The sequence below is a fragment of the Zeugodacus cucurbitae genome, chromosome 3, assembly GCF_028554725.1.
Source record: "Zeugodacus cucurbitae isolate PBARC_wt_2022May chromosome 3, idZeuCucr1.2, whole genome shotgun sequence".
In the NCBI taxonomy this organism is placed as follows: domain Eukaryota; kingdom Metazoa; phylum Arthropoda; class Insecta; order Diptera; family Tephritidae; genus Zeugodacus; species Zeugodacus cucurbitae.
The window spans coordinates 75,761,449-75,779,702 of NC_071668.1; the positions used below are offsets into that span (position 1 = coordinate 75,761,449).

Below are 18,254 nucleotides of genomic sequence, written 5' to 3' on the forward strand. Positions count from 1 at the left end.
CGATTTTAATAATTTTTGGTACAGAGATACATCACTAGAAGGAAACTCCCTCTGTAATACATTAAAATACCTGAGAGATTTACAGATATTTTCGGTGAAAAGTTACACTTAGGCACTGAATTCTTCATGTAAAATACATCCAAATATGCCCCTCCCTAGTGTGATCCTCTCTACCAAATACTACTTTCATAACTTTATTTATTGCTTACGTTAACAATTTATAGTTTTTCTATTTTCGCCATTTTCAGAATTTCAACTTATCTCTTGATCATTTTGATATATGTAGTATATGCAACCCTATAGCTAACTCGTTTAGTTTTAAGCCATATGTATCTCGTTTTGTGAACAAAACTATAGTACTCTCTTTGCAACATGTTGTGAGAGTATAAACATATTTTAAGTAGTCTATGAATTATTTGAAAATAGAAAGCTTACAAAAATGTAAGAAATAATGATAATGTTAAGAATGTTGTGATTTATTTTCACTCAAAATCGTCCGATATTTCTTCTTCCGCTTCATTGACGTTTTAACTACGGAAGCGACTTTGACTGATAAGAAGATATTGCGGCCGATGTTTCTTCGATTCGACAAGTTGTCTTCCAGTTTTACAATAAATTTCATATTTTATTCCTCACCCCTCTTGTGGGCATTACATCTTTTCAGGACCTACTTTACAAAAACCCTAATTTACTTTCACTTACATCATCGTCCAGTTTTCAAAAAGAATGGGAAGGCTATAGAGTGATACTTTAATTCATAAGCTTTGATATCTTAACTATCCAAAAACTAAATAATACATACTAAGATGTTGAGTAGAGTGATTAGTAAAGTAAAATTTGTGCAATTTATTATAGGGCTTATCAAAATCTAAGAAATAGCTCATAAAGCTTTAACCATTTTCGTGGAATACCATGATTCTCATGGCGGAAAGCGTTCGCTACATAATTGCTTCCTATTAGGTGCAATCTCTGAGAGAGGTTTTATAAACACTTTTGACAATAAAGTTTACTAAATCAATGAATCATTAAGAAACGACGCATAACCTTGCTCCCAGATCCCTCCATCATAAAACACATGTTTTCATATTACATCAAGTGTGAGGGCTTGTAGTTATAGTTAATTTGTTATCTCTCATATCGATTTTTAGGCAAAAAATTTATGAATTTTTTCGTGTTGATATATTACTCAGCAAAATAACCGGCAACATCAATACGATATGTCACTGGCACAAGTGCAGGTGTACCTCAATTAATGCCAGTAATCTGTATATAACATATTTGCACTGTAGACTAACCCATGCGAGCTTATCTATTTCGCACCAGCTGTAACAACACATTGTATATACTCGTTAAGGGGGTTTCTATATGATGACTAACGACATATGTACATAACTACTCGAGCCCTTATCTACAACAACAATTAGGAATTGGCGTGTCCATTATTGCTCAAAGCGTAAATAGGTATAACCAAACAGATAACGATACTTTTGACTTTTTGGCATAACTCATTTATAAATATAGACAAAAACTTTTAGTACAAATCGAAAGCTAAGTGGAGTAACATCATACAAATGATTGTTAAGAATATATAGGTAATAAAACTATATTCAATTTGAGTGCTGTGGAATAATAAAACATAATATCTCACGAAGAACAAGAGACTGCCTAAAATGGGTAGAATTTCTGGTTGTTTACTATGCACGTTGGTGCTGATCGCGAGCGCTGTAAGTATATCGGAAGATACATCAAAATTAATTGCCAAAGCCATTCTAACTATTTCTAAATATTTTTCTTATAGATCAACTACAGCAACACCGCTCCAGCTCCCGCTCATGAGGGCATGTTTAAATTCGAAACTGAAATTGAAAGAACCATGTTTGAATTCTTCGTAAATCTCTTCAAATACTTGCACGCTTCTTTGGATAAGAGTAGAGAGTTGCTAGAGCAAGTGTTGAAAGATGAAGTTATTGTGCAGAAGAACGATTTGGAAAAGAGTAAAGAATTGCTAATGGATTACATAGTGGAGGCTAAAGAGCGCGTTAAGCCACTACCAGCCGATATTTCCACAGTGGATGGTTTCCTGTATATTGTCACACAGATACACACGCTCAACACCTTCGAAGACATTGTGCAACGCTACAATACCACCAGTTTGCCGAAACCCACCGATGAGGATATACTCATTGAGGCGGCGCTGAAGCGCAATGGCTTGGACGCCTTGATAAGTGAGCTGAAGAATAATAAAATGGTCTTTTTCGACGAATTCTTGCGCAAAATGGGAATTTATGTGAAAAATCTGTCGGAGGAGGATAGAATTAAGAATAACAAAGTGGTGGAATGGTACCAGAAATATACCGATTCCACCGATGAGCAGAAAGCCAACGATGTCTTCACGCATTTTGCGCAAATGTTTGCGCGTTTTTGAAAATTGAAAAATGTGTGTTTCACAAAAATTTCCACAATTTGAAATGAAGTAGAAAATAGTTTGCGCCATGAAAAATAATTAGTTTTTTGCCAATCACCAAAGCGGTTATAATCAATAAATGAATCATATTTGTAGATAAGAATGCTCGTTATCGTTATGGGCTTTGCAGGCCCATAGTGCAAATGGGTGCGCGTGTGTATGCGTGTGTGTGTTGCTGATTGAGTGAATTATCATTTACCCGATGTATGTAGGTGTTTATGTATGAGAAGTGAAAATATTTTAAAAAATATATAATTATTTACAGTAATTTTAATAACGAAAATAACATTTGTATGTTTTGATTTCTTCGATAGATAAGAGAAAGTAGTTGCCTCTCTAGTAAGGAATTTTTTGAAATTGCAGATTTCGAAGAGACAACCCAACGAAGTGTATTCAGTGGTACTTTCATTAACTTTTCTATTTTCGGAAGATTTACAAACTCTTTTATTATAAGCTTTCATTTAATTCCCATCATGTATGACCTCTAGGTTCTAGAAAGTTTTAGTGAAAGTAGTATTCGTCCTACTGTTATGTCATTAGATTCACATAAAAAACTTGTAGTTATAGCCGAGTCCAAAACAGCGCGCCACGCATCTCTCCTTTTGGCAGTTTGGCACCAATTGGTAATACCAAGTGAAGACAGGTCCTTCTCCACCTGGTCCCTCCAACGGAGTGGAGGCCTTTCCCCTCCTCGGCTTCCACCAGCGGGTACTGCATCGAAAACTTTCAGAGCTGGGGCACTTTCGTCCATTCGAACAACATGACCTAGCCAGCGTAGCCGGTCTCTTTTTATTCGCTGGACTATGTCTATGTCGTCGAACAACACATACAGCTCATCATTCCATCTTCTGCGGTATTCGCCGTTGCCAATGTTTAAGGGATCATAAATTTTCCGCAAAACCTTTCTCTCGAAAACTCCTAGTACCGTCTCAACGGATGTTGATACCATCCACGCTTCTGCACCATACATCAGGACGGGAATAATGAGCGACTTGTAGAGTTTGATTTTTGTTCGTCGAGAGAGTAAAGTCCTCTCAATTCAATTGCCTACTCAGTCCATAGCAGCACCTGTTGACAAGAGTGATTCTGCGTTGCATGTCAAGGCTGACATTATTATCGGTGTTGATGCTGGTTCCCAGGTATATGAAATTATCTACAACTTCAAAGTTATGACTGTCAACAGTGACGTGGGAGCCAAGACACGAATGCGCTGACTGTTTGTTTGATGACAGGAGATGATCTTACACTTACTAATTTCCGAAAATTTTTTGCTTACTACTCTAACTTGGCAAATCACGCGCTAAGAAAATACAATATGGAACGGCTAAAAAATTATGTTTACACTTAAGTATTGATTCGAAGCGATAAGCTCTATATGTCCTCAGGGAAAGCAAAACGAATTTGAGTGTTAGTAACTAGTAATTTTTGAGGAACTCACAAATTGAATTAGGTTCTGGCAAATTGCTTTATTATTTCCATGCATTATTATATTAAAGAACTTTTCAACGATCATAATATAACTTCCATTATCATCAATTTTAACAATTTTTTAGAGTTGAAAAAAAGGTGAAATAAATGTATTAAAATTGAATAATAAATCATAAATTAGATTTGGTACACTGGTTGCCTTTAAATTTTTGAACAACCTGATACTAAGCAACTAATAATAACTGTAAACTTTCAATCGAAAAAATCTAAAAATTCTTGAATTAAAGGTCCAAGCTGTTCTTCAAAATTATCCGATTCCTTAAAACGTTTGATCCAGTCGATCATTTCAGGTACTTCTTGTTTTTCCTCATCACTTAGTGAATTCTCAAAGTCTTCGAATGTTTTTGTAAGCTGCAATATTGTTTGTTCCATAGTATTACCGAATTTCTCCGCCACACTTTTCCGACCGAGCTTTTCGAGCGCATTTTCTAATATCTTGATATCATTGCCGTCGGGTAATAATTCAATGTCATCGAAGATTGCGCCAACCTCATCTACGGCCGCAAAGATTTTCTCCAACTCCGCTTGTTGGTCATCGAAATTAATATTGTCGATATGTTTTAGTGCTTTCTGAAATCGCTTTATGATCTTATTGACTTTTGGTGTTCTATCAGGTGTCATTTCCAGTTCTAGGACTAAATTCGTCATCACATGATTCGAAATGTGTAGAATATTGCTGGACTGATTGGCAAGTATTTCAAGTGTGCTAGCAAGCATCGTATCTCGTGCCGAGCTTAAATGGTCTGATGTGTTGGTCTGGGTATCTCGGTAAACGCCCTGTTGTGGAAATGCAGCCGTCAGCTTTTGGAAGACATCGATATATTATGCTATGGTTTGTTAGAATTAGTAGCTTGTTTGGTGACTCACCTGCAAGACAGCGCCACAGCTCAAAAGTAATACAAACCGACTCGTACTCATTTTAGGTAATCACTTCCGCTGTATACGCGTTACTTTTGTTTTAAAAGTTCGAAATTAAACTAAATTGGTGCATAATCCGTGCTAATCTTTTATATTGACTCCATGTGTGTGTATATAGTATATAGTTTTACGTACGTGCGGTTTGTATTTCGAAATTGCGCAACCATGGTTTATAGGCAACTGTTTAGTAGCGCGGCATTGTTCTGGCCAGTATAATTGAATTTCCATATCGTTTGTTGGCAGCGCTTTTAATATATTCCATTGCATGTTTTGCTAAGAATCAGTAATAAATACTGTTAAACATAACTTGGAAAATGTAAATCTTAAATACATACGTAGTCTAGAAATTAGTAATATATAAACCTTACTTCCAATTAGCTTGTTGAGGATAAAAAAGTGAAAAATACAGATTTTATGGAATACATCTTTTACGACCTGACGACAACTGTTTGTGCAGTTGTCTTAGCAAGTGGAAGCACTCGATGACGGAATCTTCCGAATATTGCATATACGATATTTTGGGTGAAATATAGTGCGCACACCCACAATGCAAGGATTGATCCAGCGATTTGACATTGAAAAAACATATTTTCAGACATCAAATCTCTCTCACCAGGGACAGAAAACATTCGTGAGAATTACTCTATGAATGTCGATTCATACTTCGAACGATTGAATACGAACACGCTATCTCACAACATCTAACTTAGATCGGTTTATTTAAGTATACGACGAAGAAGAAGAAAAAATAAAAAACTCAAGCTTACGTTCTTAAGTTCAACCGAAGCTGTTTGAAACTCATTAACTTAGAAAACGCTCAACTGAAGGTCAATAAAAGGTTCTTCAACACACATTAAAAAAGAAATCCTACCATAGTCCACTAAAATTTTGGAAATACAGTGGAACTTCTCTAACTCGAATCACCATAATCCACAAAAAAACTTCGAGTTAGAGAGACTTCCGCGGTAATTTGTATGAATGTTGACTTCTATTGCCAATTCAATAGTTCGAATTATGGAGAACTTCGAGTTAGAGCAGTTAGAGTTATGGAAGTTCAACTGTATATCTTCCATAATCAGAGATATTTTTACAAAAAGAAGGTCCAGGATCTCTCTATTCGAAAACGTTCCTTACTTATCTTTAAAAAAAAATTCCAAATCAACACAATAAACATCAAAACGGTAACTTAATTATATATAAATATTTTATTGGAATCAAGAATATACATATCATATAAAAACATTGACACAAAATGAATTCACCAGAATATCGGCCAAAATTGGTCGAAGCATTTATATTGCTCCTCAAAATCGCTTATAGCGCTGAAACGTTCATGAAATTCGACCAGCTCCCATTCTGTCGCACGCTCCGCATCATTTATCGTTGCCATGAAGTTATCGAAAGCTTTTGCGAAATTCTGCACCAACAAGCGTCTTGCCTCTGCTAGTCGCTCTTCTTTGGCTTCAAAGCCCACTTCCGCTAAGATTTGTTGTAATAAATCGACGTCTGCTTTAAACTGCCGCTTCTCACGCATTGCTACATAGTCATCTTCCACTTTTCCGATTTCACTGACGATGGCGTAGAGCTCATCTTCATGCACAAGCTCAGCGTTGAAGTCAAAACTTTCGATTTGCGCTAGAACACTTTGCACTTCAACCATTTTGGTTTGTAGTGCAACACTTTTCTGCGGCAATCCACTTAATTTGTTTAAGGCTTGTTGGAAAATCAGCAGATTACCACTCAAGTAGCACTTGGCATAATTGGACATTTCCTTGCAGGCCTCAATGTAGAGCACGTCACGGCTGGTTAGCGGTGGGTCGCTTACAGCGTCCGAGTCTGAGTTATTGGAATTTGAGTTATCTGCACTCATTTTACTTGCACTCGTTAACAGCTTCAACGAATGCGAAAAATATGGCTTAAACATGTGTCCCACAAAAAGAGGTATATGTAACTGTTCGCTTGCTAGTCACTCTGAGCTTTACTTGCGAAAGCTTGTGAAATAGAATTTTTCGCGCGAAATGCATTTCACATGCCATTTAATACTCCTAATTGCGATGCATAATGAATAGTCTAATGAATAGTAGTACGAGACCGCAAATGTTTTTGAGAATCTCTTCTGCAAATCTGAATGAAACTGTTACCGTAAATTGAGTAGAACTTTATTTATAATATAGAAGTACTCTTCTATGTAGAGTTGCTTGTACTCTCTCTCTCTTTCTGTGAAGCTTTAAGAGCTACGTATATAAAAATCTGTTTATTAGTGGCAAAAATTATAAGAATAATATATTTCCAAAGAAAAATATTCTCAAAATAAAATACTTGTTTCAAGATAAAGCAGCTTTCAGAAAAACCTCTGAAGAAATGAATGTTTTGATATCAGAAATATGCTTAGTGTCATATGGTGGAACTAATGTGGCCCTAGACACAAGCATGAGAATGAACACCAAAACCGCTAGGCTTTTCTCGCATGCTATTTAATAATCACAAATAAAAGCATTTCCATTGTATATTTGTTTATCTTTTAAACAATTTTATTTAATTTTTAAATTTAATATTTCACAGTACTTTCAGAACGATTTATCAAAAGCGATGTGTCAGTAGATATTGTATCAAACTCACAGCATCATTATATTTGTCTAGATCGGTTTTCGACTGTTTGAAATCCTCATACCATTTGATTAATTCGGCATATTTTTGTTTCTCCTCTTCATTTAGTTTGTTAAAGAATTTATTCGCCACCTTCGTTATTTTGTTGGCCGTATCTTTCAGAAAAACATCCAATCGTTCATTATAGCCAACCAAATCATATTTTTCGAAGACTTCTGTCAGCAAGTCGGCTTCATCTTTAGGCATGTCGTTGTTTAAAACCGTCTCGAAATCGCCGTACAGCTCTGTGAAATCATAGATAATATCATCCTTCTCAGTCTTTGCATCATTCTTTGTTAAATCTTGGTTCTTGATGCGCTTCAATATATCAGATATACGTGTTATATACGCCTCAATGCCGGCAGTCTTATGCGGTAAGGCATTCATTGCTTTCAATACGTTCTCAAGAAAATCCCGTCCTTCAGTTAAGAGTTTGTTTACGTAGGCTTGTGTGAGTCTAAAGTACCTGATTTGTAAGCGATAAGTTGGTGTATTATACACCTCTGGAAGATAAAAGAATTCTTCGGAGGAATCAGTTTCACTTGACTCTTCATTTTCTACTTCTGTTGTGTTTGCTATTTCAATGTCAGTTGCTTTTGTAACTTTGGATAGTGAATTTACGAGATTACTAGGTTTAAATTCAACAACACTTGCTGCTGTTTCTTCCTCCTCGGCGGAAGTTTTGATGCCGTGAGGAAATGCGTTGACATGCTAAAGTAAAGAAAGCTTTTTAGAAATGATAAAAAAGCGATTTTCTTGTGTTCTCACCTGCAATGCCAACAATAAACCAGAAATCAATGTGAGTGTTCGCAGAGATTTCGCACTCGTGCTGTTCATGTTGTCGCTAGTGTCTGTAGGAAGATTCTCAATCAAAATGTGCCTGCTACATGTTTATCAACTGCTTATAAATAAATTGTTCTCCGATTAAAGGAAATAATAATTATATGCACAATTCAACTTTACAGATTTGTACGAGGTTATTCGATATATCTTTGATTTTAAAGTTAAAGATTTGTTTGTATAACAGACATAGTCTTTTGCCGAAATACCTTTGTAGTGCAGGTTCTCTCAAGATCTCAAAAAACACCATTACTTCTGAAACAGATCATTTCCCCCACAACCAAGAATCTAGTTAGCTTGGATAATAGATATTTATAATGAATTGAAATCACCGGGACATGGCGGCATTCACAGTAGACTCGAGAGTTATATTATAGTCAGCTCTCTGACTGCTCAAACCGCCCTCGTATTTAACGCTAACGATTACATATGTTAAGACAGAATAATTAGAAACCGGTTTTGTTTCATGTTTAATGGTTTCATTTAATAATATGTACTCAGAAAGCTTGTGTTTATTTCATGTTAATCCTCAGAAAAATATTGGGGAGACCACCTTCGTGAAGAGTAGGAAGCAAAATTTTTAATCAGCGTTGTACGCCCACTTTTCACTGTCTTCTATAATGTAAATGGCACAGTTTTGTAATATTATACGAAATTACATTTTACTGAAAAGACTCTGCATTCTTGACTTGTCACCCAAACAAATTCATTAAATGTAGCCTGTATATATGACTATAGTTTAGTACATTTCACAACTCCATAAAGTTTCAATGGTTTCTAGAACCATATTGTAGTACGGAACCCCATTTGCTTTCAAACAAAATTCGGTACACCGGTGATACTCATATGGTTTTTGAAGCATACTACAGTATGTACTACATGTCTGTCTCAGATATAAAGCATAATAATCTGCATATAAATTAGTGGTTATTGGCATGCTAGCATAAACGCCTGCTGAATATCCAAAGCTCGGAAGATATGCCGCGTATGAATGAAAGCGCAAAAGCTCCAAACTTTCACAACTGAAAGCACAAGCATTATCACTCGCCAGCACGAGACGTTGATATCGCTGATTTAAGGGCATTAATATATTCAGAGAAATCATTATCTTATACCTTACCTATATTTGATCCTTCGTTAGCCCATATAAAGGGTGATTTTTTAAGAGCTTGATAACTTTAAAAAAAAAAAAACGCATAAAATTTGCAAAATCTCATCGGTTCTTTATTTGAAACGTTAGATTGGTTCATGACATTTACTTTTTGAAGATAATTTCATTTAAATGTTGACCGCGGCTGCGTCTTAGGTGGTCCATTCGGAAAGTCCAATTTTGGGCAACTTTTTCGAGCATTTCGGCCGGAATAGCCCGAATTTCTTCGGAAATGTTGTCTTCCAAAGCTGGAATAGTTGCTGGCTTATTTATGTAGACTTTAGACTTGACGTAGCCCCACAAAAAATAGTCTAAAGGCGTTAAATCGCATGATCTTGGTGGCCAACTTACGGGTCCATTTCTTGAGATGAATTGTTCTCCGAAGTTTTCCCTCAAAATGGCCATAGAATCGCGAGCTGTGTGGCATGTAGCGCCATCTTGTTGAAACCACATGTCAACCAAGTTCAGTTCTTCCATTTTTGGCAACAAAAAGTTTGTTAGCATCGAACGATAGCGATCGCCATTCACCGTAACGTTGCGTCCAACAGCATCTTTGAAAAAATACGGTCCAATGATTCCACCAGCGTACAAACCACACCAAACAGTGCATTTTTCGGGATGCATGGGCAGTTCTTGAACGGCTTCTGGTTGCTCTTCACCCCAAATGCGGCAATTTTGCTTATTTACGTAGCCATTCAACCAGAAATGAGCCTCATCGCTGAACAAAATTTGTCGATAAAAAAGCGGATTTTCTGCCAACTTTTCTAGGGCCCATTCACTGAAAATTCGACGTTGTGGCAGATCGTTCGGCTTCAGTTCTTGCACGAGCTGTATTTTATACGGTTTTACACCAAGATCTTTGCGTAAAATCTTCCATGTGGTCGAATAACACAAACCCAATTGCTGCGAACGGCGACGAATCGACATTTCACGGTCTTCAGCCACACTCTCAGAAACAGACGCAATATTCTCTTCTGTACGCACTGTACGCATTCGTGTGGTTGGTTTAATGTCCAATAAAGTAAACTGAGTGCGAAACTTGGTCACAATCGCATTAATTGTTTGCTCACTTGGTCGATTATGTAGACCATAAATCGGACGTAAAGCGCGAAACACATTTCGAACCGAACACTGATTTTGGTAATAAAATTCAATGATTTGCAAGCGTTGCTCGTTAGTAAGTCTATTCATGATGAAATGTCAAAGCATACTGAGCATCTTTCTCTTTGACACCATGTCTGAAATCCCACGTGATCTGTCAAATACTAATGCATGAAAATCCTAACCTCAAAAAAATCACCCGTTATGTTATAGAATATGTGTAATTTCACTTATGCTATAGAACTTAGGTGATATCAATACTAATCTTAATTAAAAGTACCAAATTTTTATTTATTTTTGTAGTGGCTGAACATTTCATATAATTTCAATATAATCTTAAATTTTCCTTCCAATGATGCCGTCTGATATTCATCGTACAAATTGGTTATAATCGGAAACGATTTGCGCTCTTCGTCTCCTAGGAAACGAAAGAACTGACGCAAAACAGCGCTATAGTTTCGCTCGGTCGTTTTTACCAACTCATCCACATAATTGAAGAGCACTTGCAATTCGGCATTATCCACCACCTTTTTCATGATAACTGTCTCGCTTGCGGTATCATTACTCTTCGTCAATGCATTTAAGTCGACAAACAATTGTATAGTTCCATTCAAAAGCGCGAGTCGTTCATCGTCAAGCCAACTTTTCGACTCATTCGCATTGCTCTTCTCAATTGTCTCCAAAATATTTGTTGCGCGCACGATTTGTCTTTGAATATATTCGGTTTTTTCTGGCACTGCATTCAGCTCTTTGAGCAACTTCGTTATAAAATCGCGTGATAGTTGCACCTGTGTATAACAATGTGCTTCGTAAAGGGTTATAGTAAAATTCATCAGCTGGTCCAATGTTATGGCCGTTCTTTCCGTGATGATAACGAAGTCATTTTCCATTGCTTAAAAATACATCATAGATTTGGTTTAGTAAATATATTATATTACAACAAACATTAAATGTGTATAGTACGTACTTTTATCGGTTTTTTTACACGAGTGTGAAAGCCGTTAGCTGTTTTCGACGAACCGGCAAACTGTTTGTGATATGCTTTACACTTAATGCTTTGTTTATATACGAGTATTAGCTTTATAAGATTTTCAAAAGGTCTTAGCCCCCATCTCTGCTTGCATTACATGTTTAATTAAAAAAAATCGCAAATTTAGCTTTCCAGCACTGAGTGAGAGCTTTTGAAGTGTGTGTAGTACTATAAGAACAATTGCTTGCTCTGAACAGGTTTCTTCATTCGATGTGGGAGATATTGAGAACTTATTTCAAAATAAGCTGCATTCTGATCGTAGTACGGAACCGCTACTTTAAAAGATCTGCTTATAACGGGTGATGCAATACATCATTTAGCTTGTTTTGATAGTATCCGACTTTTTATGTTTTAATTGTAAGGGGTTATGTATGTATGTGATTGGCGTTGAACCGTTTAGCTGGTTATAGCCGAATCGATGAGAGCGCGCCAGTTGGAGATTCCATGTGTAACCAGGTCGCTCACCACCTAGTCCCTCCAACGAAGCGGAGGCCTTTTACTTCCTCGGCTTCCTCCGGCGGGTATTTTCAGAGCTGGAGTGTTTTCGTCCATTCGCTGTCTTTTTATTCGCTGAACTATGTCAATGTCGTCGTATAACTCGTACAGCTCATCGTTCCATCGTTTGCGGTATTCGCCGTTGCCAATATTCTGAGGACCATAAATCTTGCGCAAAATTTTCCTCTCGAAAACGTCTCTCGTCTCATACGAGAGAGGACTTTACTTTTCAATTGCCTACTCAGTCCAAAGGAGGATGGGATCATGTGTAGAAGTTCACGTAAGTGAGGAAAGTTTTTGATTGTCATTCACTTGGGAGTGGCCAGAAACGATTCTTCTCCACATGATTCAAGCAGCTCACGACTTCCGGTTTTAGACCAAGCATCCTCTGGGTAGCTAACAAACATCCGTTTGAAGGCGAGCAAAAGTGAGAAGGCGAACCCGCTTCTGCCGTTGTGCGTAGGGTTTGGGACCCACCACATAAAAACGAAGTACCAATGAAAAATCGAAGAAAGCCCAGGGGTTGTGGCTTATAATTATTTTTATATTTACATATATGTATATTTATTTCAAGCCAAATAAGCATAGCTGCTTCATTCAAATAAGATATATGTAATTTATTACACGTTGTTCATTTTAATGTTTTGTGCTATGTTCTTTAAAAAAATTTGAATAAACTGAAATGTTTTATAAAAAAAAAAAAATAAATTATTATAGGTTTATGATATAACTAATATCTACTTAATTTTGAAAATATTCCTAAAGTAATTCATAATTTGACCAAAACAACCGCACAGCATCAAAATTCTGCTCAATATCATCCACCATAAACAAACTCTCATAAATATCCTTTACATGTGCACCTCGGCGCTTTTGTTCCAACAGCTCTTCAAAGTGTTTCAATAACGCCTCCGCCCAATTTAGATTACTTTCTGAAAATGTTAAATCGGCGTTGACTTCGTTCATTACCTCCATGGTGTGATATAAAGCTTTGGTCACCAACGCTTCATCTGCAGCGGAGAGATTTTTAATTTTAATCAAGATGTCGAGGAGCTCAGTGCTTTCTCTGACTGTTGCACTTTCTACTTTATTTTGTATAACTTTAAGTGAATCACGTATGAAAGCTTTGGTGTATGCAATTAATATTTGGTCGATTGGGTTGGAGATATCATGTAAACCATTTGTTTTGTGCAAATCTTTTTCAACGCTTAAATTATTAGGATTATAAATTGTGGAGCGCCAAGAGGATGCCAAATGATTTGCTGTGATTTCAGCATATGAACTGCGCTCGGTTTTCAAAGCTGGTGCTATTAATTTAACTGCTTCATGATTCCTTATGTCATAAAGGGTGTTTAGATTTGCCCCATCTATATAATTTGAGCGTGGATATGTAGCAATTAGCTGAAAATTTAAAATTTAAAATTAACAAATTATGAATTCGGTGCATGCCATAAAAATTATTTGTTATTAATTATTTATATTATTAATTTATTTTGTACCTCTATAATCAGAAAGAAATTGATAGCTGTAAGTATACTTTTAACTCCTGCCATTTTCAGCTTTCTTCTTGGATAGTTTAGAATTACTGAAGATTATCATTTCCACACTCACTTTTTATATGCTAGTAACCATTCGCAATTTTCCACATTTCAAAAGAAATTGTTTGAATCAATTGTCGTTCTTAGTAAAGTATTCATTAACAAATTTATTTTCTATACAAATTAGTTGTGTAGTTTCTCAATTAAAGAGCTACTTACATTGAAACCTAACTAACCACAGTGGGTGGTTAGGGAGAAAAATATTTAATCAGCTCAAGCTTGGTGTGAGTAATCTATAATTGCTGATTTTCTCATTTCACACTCACTGTTGAAGTATGCGTAAGTGATGTTTATTGTGCTCCAGAGAGAGAGCAGAAAGTCGAGTGAAGCTAAATTTCAAGCTTGCATTAAATTTGTTACAATTAGTACCCCTTTGGGTTCATGAATAGTCGTCGAATGGGTTCTCTCGTAACTATAATATTACTGTTACTACAAATTTTCTGAGAAAATTATTTATGCTTTGCAACACCGCAGCTAGTAGTATTTCACCACTAAATGTTATTCTAAAGCTAAATACTGTGTAATCTAGTGTTTGGCATTTTCGAAAATAGTTTTAGTTAGAGATTAAATAAATAATAAATTTATTCGGTTTAATAAAATTGTTTGTACACTTTATTCTACAAAAAAAAGGGAATGCGAATATATTTTCTTTTTAATTTCACATTTTCGCTTAATTCACGTTCGGCATCACTATATCGCGTATAATGTTTAGAAATTCAATGAAACTTCTCATTTGCGCCTGAGACGACGCAGTATCTTGGAAGCGTTCGTACCAGTCGGCCAGGTTCGCATGCTCCTCTTTTTGCACATCGCTTAGCGAATTCCAGAAAGGCGCATATATTGCTGTGAATTTATCCACCGCCCTCTGTACAGATTTATTAATGCGCTCATTGAGGCTGTTTGGTCCTAATTTTTGGAAGACTTCTTTCAGCACCGCCTCCTCACCACTGTCATCAGTGAGCTTCGATATGCGGTCAAAGTTTGAATATACCTTGGCGATATCCAGTAAAACGGCCGCTTTCTCGTGTAATGCCGGTGTTGATTCGTCGTGTAAATTAAGTTTCTCCATACGATCCAGTAGGCTTGTCAGTTCTGTTATAAGCTCTTGCACGTATTCATTGTCCTCGGGTAGTGTGTTTAGTTCGACTAGTAGATCATCCAGAAAGTTGGCCGACTCCAATATGAGTGTATTGGAATGTTCTTCTAGTATGTCGAGCGTACTGGCCAAAACGGGCTGTAGCGATTTACGAAAGTCATCCTCCACTGATTTGATGGCTTTGCTGTGTTGTATTCCACTGAGTTTCAAGTCATCTTCCCCGACGCTATTCAAAGAATTTTGATAGGGAAAGGCTGCAACGAGCTGCAAGGAGTTGAAGAGGCTTTAGATTTTATATTTATTTTTAAAGTATGCAGTTCGATTTAACTCACCTGTAGCGATAAATAAACGCACAGAAACACTAAACCAAGTGATTTTGCCATTTTATTTTGCACGTATCGTTAGAGTAACTTAATGCATTTGAATAAAGCAGCGATCAGCGCTTCATTTATATACAATTTAAAGCTGAAACTTTGTTTTTACTTATTCTCTCCGATTCATTAGTATCTCTGTTTATATATGAACGAGTATGTGGACACTTGTACGTAATACTCGGAAAGCATTAAAGCAGTGTATAGACTGACAAAAGCATATTGGATTACGTGTTTCCAATGAGCTAGCTTGCTAGCAAGTATTAATGTAAGTTTGTATATATTTACACCGTTTAAGGCATAGATTTGTACACCTCACTTCAGTGTAAATACAATATATTTCTAAGAATAACGCACACCTATGTAGGCCCAACGTGCTCGAAAGCTTATATCTGGAAAAAAGATTTCTAACGCGTAGAAATAACCCACGATTTTCCCATCAAATCACATAAGAAAATGAAATTTGTTGATATCTATAAAGTCAGCGCCTACTAGATGCAGTTGATAGAGTCGAAGCTCGATTTAATTAATCACATGTTCGACCCGCCCCACATAGAGAAAATGCAAAAGCCCTGTATTTTTATCGACACCGCTTCCAATTAATTGACATTTAAAGTGTAAAGAATTAATAACATAGTAATTCAATCTCCATCATTTTGATCAACCAAAAGTTTAAGACCTAAAATAATCCGATAAGGTATCAGTCATTTGAAAGCGAAATGAGCGAATATTAAAGGTCTTCTTTAAATTTTTTTCATCTCTGTCATAAAAAAGTTTCTTATAAATCATTTCAGTGATTTAAGGGTTGTTGAACATCAGCTTGTTCTGGTATAATTTCAATCATACATACAATAATCGATGGTACAAGCCATGATTGAATTAGGCTTTGAGATGTCCGCACAGTATTCTCCAGATGTGGCACCGAACTTAAAAAAGTGTATCGATCTAAATTGATATCATGTTGAGTAATAAATTGCAATCCAAGATTTTCGTTTTTCTTTTGAGGTCTAAGTTCTTAACAGGCCGACTTCTTCTATACTACTATTACAAAGAGGAAAGATTTGTATGTATGTTTGTAATGCATAAACTCAAAAATTACTGTGCCGATTTCAAAAATTCTTTCACCTTTGGAAAGCTACGATCACCCCGAGTAACATAGCCTATATTTATTGCTCGAGTCTTAACTGGGAACTTTGGAAATAGTTCCCAGGTGAGGGTATCAAAGAGACTCCATGATGGAGAATATTAATCTGAAACTGAAATCGCTTGTAAGACATTATCTTCGCATCGCAATCCCGTGCGAAGCCGGAGTGGTCTGCTAGTATATTATAAAGTGTTCGATAATTAATTCGACAATTATTTATTTTATATATTTTAAATTAGATGGCAACGTCATAAATTCACTAAGTATAACATATTTTTTTACAAAATAAAAACAATATTGACTTTACACTATTTTTAAACATTTTAAACAATAATTCACTAACACATATTTTTACTATTTTTGACGAAACTCCATATAACATCAAAAGGCCAGTACAATTTAGAATCATTACTATAGACAGTTGGATAGTTTAGCCAAAATTGTTTGAATACGTCAAAGTGCTCTTTAATTGTGTCTGTCATTGAGATAGTCTCAATAAAGTTACTGAAATCATCCGAGTGCATGTTCTGCGCATAACAGAAAATACGATACATAAGATTATTTTGCCAGAGTGAATCTTCATCCCTTTCTCGATTGATTATCTCCAGTTTCTTGTACATTATTTGTCCTTGCTGAGTTGCATTAAGAATTTGAACGCACTCAATATTCCTCAGCATTTTAGACAAATCGTTTACATCACTCGTATTCATGGTCTGCGATTGCTCCAATTTCTTTTCAACAACTATTTTCGAATCACGTGTGAGGACCTCACCAAATATGCTGTATGTTATGTTGGCTGTGACTAAAGGCGACTCAATTATACCAATAATACATGAAAAATCTTCATTTACGCGTTTCTTCTCCGCTATTGGTGCATTGGTAGTCTCCCTACGTGTTCTCTTTGTTTTGGCGTAGGCCAACCAAAATTGCTTAAACAAGTCGAAGTGTTCGCTTATTTCTTTTTCGATAGAGATTTCGTCCACCAAATTACTTTTAACTCGCTGTAAATCAGTAGTTAGCACCGTACATCTGATGCGTTCAAATAACTGATCCAACCAAGTTGTTTTCCTTACGCCGTTTTCAGAATTTTCGGCTTCCTCAACCATTTCCCAAAGTGCGAGGTATATTAGTTCGCCTTCCCACGTGACATTGACTTTACGAAAAGTTTTCATCATAAGGAAAAAATAATCGACACTCGTTTCTTTTTCGGAAATCGTCGCTTTCACTTCTCTCAACTTCTGTTTAGTGACTTCTCTGGAGTCGCGTACCAAAGCTTTAGCGAATGTTTCGTAAGTGATTTGCATAATTTTTGGTGTCATGTGTATCATATAATTATCGCATATACTGTCACCCGATTTAGTCGGCATTTCCTCTGAAGAGTGCAAACGGTCCACATAATCAATGTTCCTTACAAATCCTTGCTCTTCTTCCGAAACAAACAAAGGGCTAAATGATAAGAGCGGGTGTGTTGCCGCTAACTAAAAGGTGTGAATAGTTATTTTTTGACCATTTACAATAAATCATTAACATTTTTATCTACATACCTGCATTGCCAGCAAGCCCATCATCGAAATAAATAATCGTCTATACGCCGACATTTTCAAGTTTTTTGATTTGCGGTGCAATTTTTCACTTATGCTGTGAATTGTGGACCCACGGTTTGACACTGAGCTTGTGGCGTTGCTCAACTAGCATTTTATATCATTCACATTTATTTAGTAGGTCTGCATAGTACTTGCAGTTATTAATTATTCAGATGCTCTAGTCATGTTAATTAACGCTCTGTGAAAGCGTTGCATTTTCCGGGGTTTCTTTCACATGAATTCCACAGATTCAATTTTACAGTTGAGTTAAAATTTTGTCATTCTTATAAATATTCTCATGTGGAGGATATAAATTAAAACAATTCAAAG

General features: G+C 36.2%; 7 protein-coding genes across 8 annotated transcripts; 1 reads left to right on the forward strand and 6 right to left on the reverse strand.

Annotated features, from left to right (window-relative positions):
• The first annotated feature begins 1,510 nt into the window (after window positions 1-1,510).
• Window positions 1,511-2,567, forward strand: LOC105212060 (uncharacterized). Of its 2 annotated transcripts, XM_011183820.3 has the most exons (3): window positions 1,511-1,592; window positions 1,653-1,724; window positions 1,799-2,567. In XM_011183820.3, the coding sequence occupies exons 2-3, from the start codon at window positions 1,671-1,673 to the stop codon at window positions 2,423-2,425; spliced, it is 681 nt and encodes a 226-aa protein (XP_011182122.2). In that variant the 5' UTR covers window positions 1,511-1,592; window positions 1,653-1,670; the 3' UTR covers window positions 2,426-2,567. The 2 variants fall into 2 exon arrangements, with proteins under 2 accessions (XP_011182122.2, XP_011182123.2); XM_011183821.3 differs by having other exon boundaries at window positions 1,526-1,724.
• Window positions 2,568-3,910: 1,343 nt separating this feature from the next.
• Window positions 3,911-4,980, reverse strand: LOC105212061 (uncharacterized). Its single transcript, XM_011183822.3, has 2 exons — window positions 4,820-4,980; window positions 3,911-4,753 (listed from the first exon to the last, which is right to left on the reverse strand). Exons 1-2 carry the CDS (start codon window positions 4,868-4,870, stop codon window positions 4,145-4,147), a joined length of 660 nt encoding a protein of 219 aa, XP_011182124.2. The 5' UTR covers window positions 4,871-4,980; the 3' UTR covers window positions 3,911-4,144.
• Window positions 4,981-7,372: 2,392 nt separating this feature from the next.
• LOC105212062 (uncharacterized) lies at window positions 7,373-8,424 on the reverse strand. Its single transcript, XM_011183823.3, has 2 exons — window positions 8,285-8,424; window positions 7,373-8,227 (listed from the first exon to the last, which is right to left on the reverse strand). The coding sequence occupies exons 1-2, from the start codon at window positions 8,351-8,353 to the stop codon at window positions 7,451-7,453; spliced, it is 846 nt and encodes a 281-aa protein (XP_011182125.2). The 5' UTR covers window positions 8,354-8,424; the 3' UTR covers window positions 7,373-7,450.
• Window positions 8,425-10,877: 2,453 nt separating this feature from the next.
• On the reverse strand, window positions 10,878-11,720 carry LOC105212063 (uncharacterized). The gene is made up of 2 exons (XM_011183824.3): window positions 11,575-11,720; window positions 10,878-11,499 (listed from the first exon to the last, which is right to left on the reverse strand). Exon 2 carries the CDS (start codon window positions 11,495-11,497, stop codon window positions 10,895-10,897), a length of 603 nt encoding a protein of 200 aa, XP_011182126.2. The 5' UTR covers window positions 11,498-11,499; window positions 11,575-11,720; the 3' UTR covers window positions 10,878-10,894.
• A 552-nt stretch (window positions 11,721-12,272) lies between these two features.
• Window positions 12,273-14,025, reverse strand: LOC105212099 (uncharacterized). The gene is made up of 2 exons (XM_029040051.2): window positions 13,632-14,025; window positions 12,273-13,533 (listed from the first exon to the last, which is right to left on the reverse strand). Exons 1-2 carry the CDS (start codon window positions 13,683-13,685, stop codon window positions 12,892-12,894), a joined length of 696 nt encoding a protein of 231 aa, XP_028895884.2. The 5' UTR covers window positions 13,686-14,025; the 3' UTR covers window positions 12,273-12,891.
• Window positions 14,026-14,294: 269 nt separating this feature from the next.
• Window positions 14,295-15,320, reverse strand: LOC105212064 (uncharacterized). The gene is made up of 2 exons (XM_011183825.3): window positions 15,159-15,320; window positions 14,295-15,090 (listed from the first exon to the last, which is right to left on the reverse strand). Exons 1-2 carry the CDS (start codon window positions 15,207-15,209, stop codon window positions 14,401-14,403), a joined length of 741 nt encoding a protein of 246 aa, XP_011182127.2. The 5' UTR covers window positions 15,210-15,320; the 3' UTR covers window positions 14,295-14,400.
• A 1,221-nt stretch (window positions 15,321-16,541) lies between these two features.
• Window positions 16,542-18,043, reverse strand: LOC105212065 (uncharacterized). The gene is made up of 2 exons (XM_011183827.3): window positions 17,886-18,043; window positions 16,542-17,819 (listed from the first exon to the last, which is right to left on the reverse strand). Exons 1-2 carry the CDS (start codon window positions 17,937-17,939, stop codon window positions 16,680-16,682), a joined length of 1,194 nt encoding a protein of 397 aa, XP_011182129.2. The 5' UTR covers window positions 17,940-18,043; the 3' UTR covers window positions 16,542-16,679.
• Window positions 18,044-18,254: the final 211 nt, after the last annotated feature.

What these genes read in the sequence shown, in the direction of transcription:
- LOC105212060 (XM_011183820.3), top strand. Translation starts at nt 1,671, where the DNA reads ATGGGTAGAATTTCTGGTTGTTTACTATGCACGTTGGTGCTGATCGCG. An exon ending in TGGTGCTGATCGCGAGCGCT is followed by an intron (nt 1,725 to 1,798) that starts GTAAGTATATCG and finishes TTTTTCTTATAG; the next exon opens with ATCAACTACAGCAACACCGC.
- LOC105212061 (XM_011183822.3), bottom strand. Translation starts at nt 4,870, where the DNA reads ATGAGTACGAGTCGGTTTGTATTACTTTTGAGCTGTGGCGCTGTCTTG. An exon ending in GCTGTGGCGCTGTCTTGCAG is followed by an intron (nt 4,754 to 4,819) that starts GTGAGTCACCAA and finishes GTCTTCCAAAAG; the next exon opens with CTGACGGCTGCATTTCCACA.
- LOC105212062 (XM_011183823.3), bottom strand. Translation starts at nt 8,353, where the DNA reads ATGAACAGCACGAGTGCGAAATCTCTGCGAACACTCACATTGATTTCT. An exon ending in GTTTATTGTTGGCATTGCAG is followed by an intron (nt 8,228 to 8,284) that starts GTGAGAACACAA and finishes TCTTTACTTTAG; the next exon opens with CATGTCAACGCATTTCCTCA.
- LOC105212063 (XM_011183824.3), bottom strand. Translation starts at nt 11,497, where the DNA reads ATGGAAAATGACTTCGTTATCATCACGGAAAGAACGGCCATAACATTG.
- LOC105212099 (XM_029040051.2), bottom strand. Translation starts at nt 13,685, where the DNA reads ATGGCAGGAGTTAAAAGTATACTTACAGCTATCAATTTCTTTCTGATT. An exon ending in ATTTCTTTCTGATTATAGAG is followed by an intron (nt 13,534 to 13,631) that starts GTACAAAATAAA and finishes TTAAATTTTCAG; the next exon opens with CTAATTGCTACATATCCACG.
- LOC105212064 (XM_011183825.3), bottom strand. Translation starts at nt 15,209, where the DNA reads ATGGCAAAATCACTTGGTTTAGTGTTTCTGTGCGTTTATTTATCGCTA. An exon ending in GCGTTTATTTATCGCTACAG is followed by an intron (nt 15,091 to 15,158) that starts GTGAGTTAAATC and finishes AACTCCTTGCAG; the next exon opens with CTCGTTGCAGCCTTTCCCTA.
- LOC105212065 (XM_011183827.3), bottom strand. Translation starts at nt 17,939, where the DNA reads ATGTCGGCGTATAGACGATTATTTATTTCGATGATGGGCTTGCTGGCA. An exon ending in TGGGCTTGCTGGCAATGCAG is followed by an intron (nt 17,820 to 17,885) that starts GTATGTAGATAA and finishes CACACCTTTTAG; the next exon opens with TTAGCGGCAACACACCCGCT.